The sequence below is a fragment of the Phaethon lepturus genome, unplaced genomic scaffold (assembly GCF_000687285.1).
Source record: "Phaethon lepturus isolate BGI_N335 unplaced genomic scaffold, ASM68728v1 scaffold7968, whole genome shotgun sequence".
Lineage (NCBI taxonomy): Eukaryota > Metazoa > Chordata > Aves > Phaethontiformes > Phaethontidae > Phaethon > Phaethon lepturus.
The window spans coordinates 7,800-19,080 of record NW_010559646.1 but is presented as its reverse complement, the minus strand read 5'-3'; the positions used below and the strand labels follow the sequence as shown (position 1 = coordinate 19,080).

General features: G+C 37.6%; 1 protein-coding gene across 2 annotated transcripts in view; it reads left to right on the top strand.

Annotated features, from left to right (window-relative positions):
* SPG20 (spastic paraplegia 20 (Troyer syndrome)) overlaps positions 1-10,503 on the top strand; it is a 10,793-nt gene extending 290 nt beyond the window's left edge. The window contains exons 1-8 of one of the 2 annotated variants that reach the window (XM_010293416.1): positions 1-550; positions 1,661-1,858; positions 2,873-2,977; positions 4,707-4,836; positions 5,435-5,629; positions 6,609-6,767; positions 6,846-6,936; positions 10,114-10,503. The exon at positions 1-550 is cut by the window's left edge and continues 290 nt beyond it. In XM_010293416.1, the coding sequence (XP_010291718.1) occupies positions 1-550; positions 1,661-1,858; positions 2,873-2,977; positions 4,707-4,836; positions 5,435-5,629; positions 6,609-6,767; positions 6,846-6,936; positions 10,114-10,300 (1,615 nt within the window). In that variant the 3' untranslated portion in view covers positions 10,301-10,503. The remainder of the gene's footprint in view (positions 551-1,660; positions 1,859-2,872; positions 2,978-4,706; positions 4,837-5,434; positions 5,630-6,608; positions 6,768-6,845; positions 6,937-10,113) is intronic. The other variant, XM_010293418.1, reaches the window with a different exon arrangement.
* The last annotated feature ends 778 nt before the right edge of the window (positions 10,504-11,281 follow it).

Genomic DNA, 11,281 nt, shown 5'->3' with positions numbered 1-11,281 from the left:
CGGCATTCTAGAACAAAACACCCCAGCTGTACAAGCAAGTCCTGCTGCAATGGATGCCCCTGCTGGGGTGCCCAAGTTGTACCCATCCATTCCTTCCAAAGAAAAGCCAGAAAGACCCCCAGCCCCTAATTCTCTGTTTTTACCAAGTCAGCCACCTGCAGCAGATGGAAGTGTTGCAACTGTGAGTCAGGAACAAATTCCAGCTATGAGTCCATCATCTGCAAAACCTCTTTGTCTGCCAAATGAAGCACCTCCTGCCTATACTCCTCAGGCTACCAATGGCCATTTTACTGTGTCTTATGGCACAGACTCTGGGGAGTTCTCTTCTGTAGGTGAGGACTACTACAGTAAGTGTACTCAGCCACCTCCCCTTGAAAACCTGGGAGTGGTTGCAGATGAGCTGATCTTGATTCCCCAAGGAGTACAGATATTCTTTGTGACTCCTGATGGGCAGGTTAGTGCCCCTTCCTATCCTGGATATCTACGCATTGTGAAGTTCCTGGATACAGATAGTGAGACAGCCCAGAATCATCCACCTGCATTTCTTCAGGTAACAGGAAAATCATGTTCTCCTTTAATTAAATTTCAAGAACTGTCATAAAACTTTAAAAGGCAATCTTCTTAAGTTCTTGTTCTTCTGACCCTAAATCTCTGTGTGGTAGTACAGAGGATGTTACAGCTGTTGGAAAAATGGTTTTCTGCAAATATGCACTTTTATGACTTCTGTGAAAATCACCTCTGTATCTTCCCAAGGTTGTCAAGTGATGACTGTTCTGGTGAATTCTGTTTTCTAAAGGAGTTGACTTAACATGTCGTTTCATTTTTGTAAAATTAACTTCCCTGTCCTCACATAGAGAAGACACGTTGATTCACCTAATGTAACACGTCAGTGTAAAATGGGGTTGCGCACTAGCCGCTTCAGTCTCAACTAGTTATAAATTATTGCAGTTAGGACAACTGATAATTTGGAATTTGAGGGCCAATGTTAATCCAGACTCTGAACTACAAATAAAAAAGATTAATTATTTGGATTTTTTCAGTTCATGCTTCCTTCATGTGGGCATGTTCTGTAATGTACGTTGTGTTTCTGGTCTGGTTTCTGACTTTGGATCTCCTTGTTGCTGATAAGATGCGCTGTTGGAAGTCTCATCAGCAAAGGGGACACTAAGAGGAACAAAGTAACATTACTTCCTGATTTTGGGTCTGCTGGTTCACCTCTGCCTGTGTTAGCAACTTCAACAGTTGGCCAGTGGCAGCCATATGTTCTCTTTATCCTGTGATATAAACCTGTTCTGAGATCTACAGGAAGTTGCAGGCGCTGTGAATTTCGACTTGTTTGGCAGTGCTTTTTATCTATTTCTACTCCTGGCCTCAAGACTAGACCTCAGTTAAAAGGCTACCAGTCTGAATATAGTCCTGTGAAAATTAGTATTTTCTCTGTATGAGACTGTCAAAAATAATCAAGAATGATATTTCCAAAGAGATATTTTGTTTTGGGTGTTTTCTCTTCCCCCCCCCCCCCCCCAAGATGGCGTAAGGCTTTTTTATTTTTCTTGCTAAACTTTATGGAAAATCAAGTTTGTGGAGCTTATCACTATGTTCTGCTTGCCTTTCTTTTTACAAGGATTCTTTAATTCCTTTATGTACTTATCTTTTCTAGGTTTGTGACTGGTTGTATCCTCTGATGTGTAACCAGTCTCCTGTTCTGTGCTGCAATACCGGAGTCTACATGTTCCCTGACACGATGTCCCAGATACCAGGGTCCTACGTGGGAGTAGTGCTGTCTTCAGAACTTCCAGCAGCTGACAGAGAGCTCTTTGAGGATCTCTTAAAACAGATGTCTGACCTTCAAATCCAGGTAAATTCCTGGGCTGCCTTTTTGAAGCCAATAAGGAAAGGTGGAAGTGATCAAAACATTCTTCCATTTACATTTAGTTGCGTAAAACTGCGAAGTTCTGTGTCTCGCTTGGTAAGCTCACTAGTGAGAAATAGATCAAGTAGCCAAGAATAAGCAACTTAGTAATGAAACTCTAGGGTCTGTGAGATGGGAGGACAGAAATTTTAAAATACTAAACTGTAAGTACACAGAGGAATTGGAACACCTTTTTGTTTTGGGTTGTTTTTTTTTTTTATTTTTCCGAAAGAGAACATAGGACCCAAAATGAAATTTTCTGTTCAGGAGAAAGCACATTTTTCCTGTGTGCATGCACACACTTTCTGTGTGGTTTTGATGATACTGTTCTTGGAATATTGTGCCCAGATGTGTTTACAGTTAAAAAAATATTAAGCCGCTTCAGAGAAGACCTGTGAAAATATGTACCTTAGAAATCTGCCTTCACGTGGGATCTCAAAATACATAAATCTGGTGCCTTATTGCAGTAAGATATTAACATATAGAGAAAATAGAAAAAAAAGTCTAACAAAGTTGCAGTAAAATACAGTGACTGGAAACAAGGTGAAAAATACAACTGTGAGAGCACTGGAGCACCATTTCAGGAAGAATGGTAGTCAAGAACTACTTAAAAGCTCATAAGATTATATCTTTTCATGAAAGATAGAATCTTACTGAATCACCAAGACTTGAATGCAGTGACGATGAAGGACCAGTTTGCAGCGTGCCATACAGGCAGAGTTCTGTTCTATTCTAAATCCTGTTCAGTTCAGCAGGGAATTTCACTGGTGCAGGAGGCCACTAATTTTTACTTCAAATGGAAGAGTACTACAGAACTATGTGATGTTTCAGTGCAGGACTTACTGAATAAAATTCTGTAATCTTTCCTGTGTAGAAGTAGTTCAGATTGGATACCTCATTAGTTACTTGTTGTCCTAAAATTCCATGTTTTTGTTAATGTTCCCTGATACGATGTCACAGGTGCCAGGATCCCATGAGAGAGTAGGGTTATCTTCAGAGCTCCCAGCAACTGAGAGAGCACATTTTGAAGATAAATTTAAAGAGATGTCTGGCCACAAAGTCCAGGTAAATTCCAGGACAGTTATTCTAAAATTTTACAGTAAAAAAAAAAAAAAAATTGCCAGTGAAATGCACCTTAGAACTGCTTAGATTCGAGACTTGGTTGAAAGCAGCAATATATGCTGTGCCCTGTGTTTGGTTTTTATTTCTTTTTGTTTGTTTGTTAAGAGCCACTTCAATTACTGTGGGCTACTGCGTTTTGCAAATCAGTAGCAGATCAGATTCTGGAGTTTTAAAAACTTTGTGATGGAGCACAAATATTTTAAAGCCTAGTATGACGGTCTTTTAATGTATCTGTTTTGTATAGTACTCATGAGGATCTAATTAACAAGTATATTTAATTTAATTATAGTATAGAGTCACCTATCTTTTCTGCTCCTTGTCAAAGTCCTTAGAAGTCTCATAGGATGTTTTTCTACGTAGTGACCCAAACTGTGGTGTACTAAATTGTATCTGGAGCATACTTTGGTTTTTTTTAATTGGGTTTTTTGTTGTTGTTTTTTAGTTATAGCTGTGTACTAAGGTCATTTCTCCTGCCCAGCCCCCAAAGTGTTTTGGTCACATGCTAAAGACATCTCTTAAACATGAGATTTCGCATTGCTGTCAAGCAGTAATTGACAGTGATACATTGTTAACCTAGCAACTTTCCAAGACTTAATCTACTGTTTTCTGTTAATGTTGTTTTTGTTTTGTTTTACTGCAGCAGCCATCTTCGTGCAATACCCTATTTGTATTTCCAGTAAATATTTCAGAGGAACCTAAGAATTCCATGCAATATCAAATACTATTCTATACTGTGTTTTCTATTCTGTTCATACGTTTCATCTATGAATGCTTTCGTATAGACTCTTCTAAACTAAACAAAAAGGTTTTTCTTGCTGTTCCTCATTAACTGGCAGTGTTTTCAATCGTTTAAATGTTTATCTTTTACTTTTACATGGGGAAAAGTCTTAAAAATAGAATCCTAACAAAAACCTAAATCCATTATGATTTTTTTGCTTTCGTTAATTGGTTTAATTACACGTTGTCTGTGAACTGTGTAAAGTGATGTTACACTTTTTAGAAACACGAACCAGACTGTGGTGGTGGTTGCTATGTTTGAATGATTAACACCCACTCCAGAAACTCATTGACATGAAATCACACCACAACTGTCCACCCAACTTTAAATGGGGAGCAGTATCATGACAATTATGAGCTTGATGTGTTCCTTGGCTGCACCAGTCTGCTAAAGCATTGACAGCACATAGAATAAACAAACTTCTTTATTTCTGAATATCGGAGGGAAGGAGGAGGAGCAAAACAGCCAGAACAGCTGCATTCTTCTAGTGCAGCTGGAGTGCAGTTCCCAGAGTGAATAACAGAGTTAACTTCCCTCTGAGAAGATAAAAATGATAGAAGGACAAGTCTCTTATCTATTTTGCTAGTTAACTTGTACTGTAAGTTTCCCTACTTAGTTACTTGACCATATGGCTGTGTTACATGCAAGTCTTTTCATTGTAACTGGATGAAGGAAGTGTACAGAAAATGCTGAGCTGTCTGATAAGTTTTTTTGGAATGCATAGTATTTCTGTGCAAAAGTAATTGAATCACAAATTTCCACTGAATTTCTGTATACTTACCTAAGGAATACACAGCATTAGTGTTTTCTGATAATGGATCTGTATGATCACATGTAAAACAGAAATCCTGATGATATGTTGTGAAGCAGATTCTCCGGTGTTTCACTTGTTAGCCTCCAGAAGCCTCTAGTGATGTCATTAACTTGCCTCGGACTGTACACATCCAACCACAGCCTGAAGGAGCAGAAAATCAGAAAGAGTTGCCAGAATGGAGTCAGAAAGTTGCCCATGGAATCTTGTCAGGTACTGTTGTAATTAGAGGATTGTGTTGAATTGTGTTGAATGAACAGTCTTGTTCATTGCAAATGAGTTGGGCTCCTCATTTCACTGTATGTTAGGATATCACTCCCTATGACTCAACCACTGTGACAGAACAATTTTACTCCTGTATGAGCAGTTATATAAGAGCAGGCATGTATTGTGATTTCTGCAGATAAACTTTTTTTTTTCCTCTGAGAATATACTAATGACCAACAGCTGATTGTAATAAATGTGAATCTGCTAGGAAGGCTAGAGGGCTGGGTTGTATGTTTTCAGAATGTTAATGGCATTGAGATGTGCAGTTCTATCACTTTATCTATTTAAAAAACTGAGTTTCTGTATTAAGCTGACATTTAGATGAGGGCTGGCTGTGTTAAAGTGAATTGAAAAAACGTGGGTGGTGTAGGAGCAGAAATCACTGGAGGAATTCATGCTGGCCCATTCAGGGAAGAGTATAATTGCAGACTGTGTAATTGGGAATGTTTCTGAAGTCAGTGTTGTGGAGGCAGAGGAGGGAAAGCTGTAGGAATCATAGCCTATAAAATTGTACATTCTAAGAAAAACAATTTTTGCCTTGAAGGTGCATCTTGGATAAGCTGGGGCCTAATAAAAGGAGCAGAATATACTGGTAAAGCTATCCACAAAGGAGCTTCTAAACTGCGAGAACATATTCAACCAGAAGAAAAACCTCTGGAAGTCAACCCAGCTGTAGCAAAGGGGCTTCATGTAGCAAAGCAGGCTACTGGAGGAGCTGTGAAAGTCAGCCAATTCTTAGGTAAAAATTTCCATCTCACAGTACATTATAATTTTGCCTTAAATAATAAATATTTTGTAAAACGAGTGCTGGTTTTCTCTAGCTAATGAACTAGAGGAGGGACTGACCTGGTGACATCCAGTGATCAGTAATTTGTGCCTAGTTATCTCCTCCCAGAGACATGCTTTAGGACTAATATTTACTATATGGCCTTGAGGCATCTTTTTCTTGCCTAAAAGAATAGTCTGCGCAGTCTGAAGTTTGGCATGTTTTTCAAAGTTTTAGACAGTTAATTCAAAATGGTCAAGTTGATAATCATGTATTTTAAAGCTGTACTGTCACTGGTTACTAATGTACATATTGTACCACTAGAGAATGTGTGTGTGCATGGTTTTAAATATGCACACTTAAAATAAACCTAATAGACTATGTATATATGTCCAGATGGAAATTGCTCGGTGTTTAGAGGTGCTTGGTAGCCCTAGGAGCTCTCAGTAACCTCATTCTGTTATTTATTTGCATTAATGTTTATATTTAGTATTTAGTGGCTCATCCAAGTTTAAAAGCAAATTGTGCTGGATGCTGTAAAACTACTTCGAAGAGCTGGAACGATTTTAAGAAAGACTTCTCCAGAAGAGAAGTCAGGAAAGAAACTCAGCTTGTTCCCTATCTGCAAGTTAGGGATAACAAAGCAATGGAAACAGTGTCTTGAAATTAGAGCATGTGATGTCTACGTATTTCTTCTAAAGTGCTTTTTAGCCATAAGACCAACCTGATTTGTTTGTTAGGAATTGCAGCTGTGCAGAATCTCAAAAATAAGGTTTCTTTTGCATCAGGTGGGTACTTAAGCATGGATTAAAGTCTGTCTTTCAAATAAGCATGTTTAAATAGAAGCAACACTTAAGACTTCAGTGAAGCTTACTTTTAATTAGGAGTAACGACTTTTAAAGAAAGATGTTCTATGTTCTTACTAAATGTGCGTACTATTGTTTTATGGTAGTTGAGGGAGTGTGTTCTATAGCAAGCTGTGTTGGAAAGGAGCTGGCTCCACACGTGAAGAAGCATGGCTGCAAATTAGTTCCAGAATCCCTTAAGAAGGATAAAGATGGCAAATCCACTTTTGATGGTGCTCTGGTGGTAGCAGCAAGTGGAGTTCAAGGTAATAAAAATACCTTATGCTTTTTAAATTGCATACTTTTCAATGCTATGAACTCAAATATGCTGTTCATTTTTACAGGGTTTTCAACAGTGTGGCAAGGTTTAGAAACTGCAGCAAAGTGCATTGCTAAAAGTGTTTCAGCTGAGACTGTAAAAACTGTCAAATACAAGTAAGTTATGTTTTTATTTATTTCATCTTCTATAACATATTGTCATTGTGTTTGGATACTGGCAAAAAAAAACTTACGAAAGTGCAGCGAAGGTAACTGAAATACCTGCTTTGCTCTAATTATGTAGCACATAATAAGCTGCTAAGTGCACAGTAGCGAGCATCCCTTGTAAGTAAAAATATGAAATGAGTACATGATTGTGGTATTTTTTTAGCTCTCCTCTAGAAGTATTACAGCTTCAGTCTATGTTACAAATAATGTTCAGATTTATAGCATGGCTCTACAGTATAATGTCATTGTGAAAAAAGTTACTGGTTTAAACCTCTCAGCTCTGACCCTCAATTTATGTGAACTTAGCTAAATTTAGAGAAAAATGGAAGAACTTAATCTATCAGCAGGTCTGACTAAAGTGAGGAGTTACAAAAAGAAAATTGTGTAAGGAAATCTAAGGCATAAATAGCAATAATAGCAATAAGGATAGCCTTGAGGATAGCCTTGACTTGCAAAATACAGATGTTCTTAGAAAAAATGGGAGAAGAGGATAGTAACATTTGGGATTAAGATGATATTAGTAAGGTGATGGAAAGAACAAAGTTGAGTGCACGTACTGGAAGTTGCTCTGGAGAATAAGGGAATATATTGAAACAACTGCAAAATGTCTGAAATGCACTCTTCAAAAAAGTGCAATAGGTATAATAGAGAGTGAAGAGTAAACAAAAGCATGTAGGTTAAATGGAATTGGTGATAAGTGTAGCAAAAGAGGTATTAAAAAGGATTGCTAAAAGTGCATCTAGCAGAATCCTGCAGCATCAGGCTACTAGCAGAAGGTAACAAGGTAAACATCAGCATACAGTATTAAGTGGATTGGCATTCAGGGTTGCGTTGTGATGCATTTCAAATAGGAGGCTAGACAGTGAAGTTCTAATTAGTGGCGCTTTATTGCTGATGTTTGTTTTCAGTAGGAATGTCAGGAGGTATTGTACTGGTACTCGTTTCACACAGATGTTTTTGTTTTAGATATAAAAATAGGAAGTACGGAGATCAGCAGTCAACAGCCACTAAGAGTAAAAAGCAATAAGTAATTAAATGTTGCAGTTAATTACAGTACAACTGAAAATATTTGATATTTGATCTTTAGAATCTATCTGTATAAATGTATTAAAAATCTACATAATATCTCTTTTGGAAGCTGGTTTCTGTTTCAGTGACAAAGATTTCTGCCACTCAAAATACTTCAGTGAATTAGCTAAATTCCACTTAATGGAAACAAAGCTAAAGGAGCATCATCACAGTGTCTCTAAATCAACAAAAAACTCAGCTAAAACTTAGCCACAATTCCTTTGCGGATGAAATTATAAAGAAATGCTCATCATATGTATATATTCATCAGAATTGGGAGAAAATAGTGCTTCAGAAGTAGTATTTCTACCAAAAAAACCACCTGCTACTACCTTGGTGGGTTTTTTTACAACAATATAAATAATATTATTTTGTTGGTTTTCTTCCTTTTTAAAAAAAAAAAAATTACCAGTCATGCAATTGAGACAGGCAAACTGAAAAATCAACTATCAAATATTAAGAAATTGTTAGTCTTAACTGTATCGGATAAGCTACAGTTTTACTTTAAATGAGGTTACCTATTTTACTGATGTTATATAAAACTGGCTTATGATGTTCCTGAGATGAAAATAACTAATCAAGTTGACAAATACTGCACTTTGCTGTGAGATTAATTCTGATCTGCAAATCAAGGCTGTTACTCTATCAGAGAATGAAAACAAAAAAGCACTAATTCTTTTTATTCAGTTTCATTGTTGGTTCCAGCCATTATGCCATGGCTGCTGTACTGATAATGCGATGGATTTTTGGATTCTTTGATATTCTGTGCTTCTCTCTAGCCTTACTCTGAGGTCCTCAAAGAATCCCTCTTCATAAGAAGCACAGGAAAAAAGTAATGCTGGTAACTGCTGGGGTTCTGATGCTGCCAGAAATACTTCCCTTTGTCCTGGTTTGTCTGATTACAGTGTTCTCCAGGGAAATGTCTGGCTGGACGGAACAGTTGGAGTTACTGCTCTCACTGTACTGTTCTCCTCCTTCAGTATTCTCTCTGCTGGTGTAGCTGTGTACTTTTCTTCACACTTGAGTAATTGATATGAGACTGCTGACTTGCCCTTAAATCATAAAGAAGCTGGACCCACAGCCCAGTGGAGAGACCAGAGGTTTCATCACTTAGTAATTTTCAACAAATCCTCAGGATTGCTTTCCTGAGCCTTTGGGGGTTTTGTGTAACTTCCTCCCCACCCCCCCTTCCCTTTTGCCGCTGTATTGATTCCAGGTTAGTTCAGATAAGTTTTCACTGCCCAATCGATTGTTTTTGTAGGGAGGTTGCTACCTCCAGCATGTAAGTATAGTTGTGTCAGCAGCTCTCTGTACCCAGGAGACCTCTTAGACTGTCTGGGTTAACTTGCTTGAGCACAGTGGTGCACCACTTCAGTGAGTCTACTTTTGGGACTTCGAACTAACATGGCAGTATGCTGCTGTTATACCAGACATGCATCATATTACACCATGTAGACGCAGGCAAAGGTGACAGAGGACAAGTGCTAACCAAGCACTATTCTGGCAGTGGTGGTACCAACTGAGGAAAAAAATATGCCTGAGGTGGTTCTGGTCCCTTTTTCTGTAATGGGTGAGAAGGCAGGACAGTGTTTGCCCTCCCTCCTCAGTGCTGCCACCCATCGTACAGGCTGAGAAGGTTTAGCAGCTGCAAGGGTCTAGCTGTGAGGACTTAAATGGGGGAATAGAGGGTAGGAGGAGTTTTACCTAAGAACTTAGGTAAAAAAGTGCTATGGGGTTATTGCACCCAACTTTCCCCTCCTGCTTGTTATGGTTCCATAGATAAGCCTTCTACTCTTGTCTTCAAAACTAGAAGGGAAGGAGGGAGAAAGACTGAGAGGTTTTTGTGAGGAAAAAAGGCAGAAGCATATCGGTAACTTTAAAGAGTAATCCATCTGATAGAGGATCAGCACCTACTCAAATGGCTTGGTAATTTCTAATTTTATTCTGTAGACGTTCAGGCTGTGTGCTTATTTGTTCTTGGTTTTTGCTTTCAAAAGAATTCTAGTGAAGAGAAAAATACTAAGTATACATATCTACAAAACTGCTATTTTTCTTAAGGTATGGAGAGGATGCTGGCCATGCTACAGACAACGCTATGAATTCTGCAATCAATGTCGGTATGACAGCATTTAATGTTGAAAATATTGGTATCAAAGCTGTTGTAAAGAGAACTGCAAAGGAAACTGGCCATGCTGTGTTAGATGAATATAAAGTATTAGATAATGAGAAAAAGGATAAAAAATGAAAGCAATGAAATATTTCTCAAAGCCTTACATTAGAGATGAAACTTCCTGTTTAGAAGTAACTACATCGCTAATCTGCGATTTAACATAAATCACACTGTACTTTTCAAGCAACTGTTACTTAATTTGACATGAAAATGTAAAAGCAAGGAGGGCGTTCATAGAAGGAGAGATGAAAGTTGTCTTAACTCCTTGTTCTCTGTTGAACAATGGTTTTAAACAACTGGATCAGGGCTTTAGACAACTAGAAGGATATAAGTTTGCAGTTAATAAACTTGCCTCTGTAAGCACTTTTTCAAAATGTAATATGGAATAATAGATGAGTATAGAAGTACTATTGTGAATATTTTTGTAATACTTTATATTTGTAAAGAAGGTGGTGATACAGGAAAAAAAAAAAGATTACTAATTCCAGAACAAATAGTACTAGTTTTGTTTTTTAACTATCCTTAAGAGTTAGTTTTACTAAAACAGCCTTGTCTTATTTAATATGCACTACTAAAACAAGCTTTGTGTTTCATTGTTTTGTAGAGAATTTCCCTTTTCAGCTACCAAACAGCTAATCTTATCCAAAGTTCATGTTAGAAGAAATGAAAGATGAACCTCAGGTAACTAGGTAGTTATTCCCTTTAGAACTATTTTTTTTTCCATCCAGCATATAAGCAAACCAAAGATATCAAGCATTTCTTCTAAAAGAGGGTATTTACAACTCTCAAAAATGTATTCTCCAGTGGACTGCATAAGGAATATACAAAGATTCTTTGAAATTGAGATTTTTATGTAGAGAAGGTAATTACGTATTTGCATCAATTAAAGTATTTTTCTCTAAAAACGTTCTGTAGAGGACACTAGGAACTTCTATGCATTCTGTACTTTTCAGTCAATCCAGAAAGATTGAGAATATATGTCATGGCGTCCTAATGGAAGACTTGTATTTGCTTCAACAAGTAGTTCTAACAGTCAGCATCTTTATTCCATTAAAT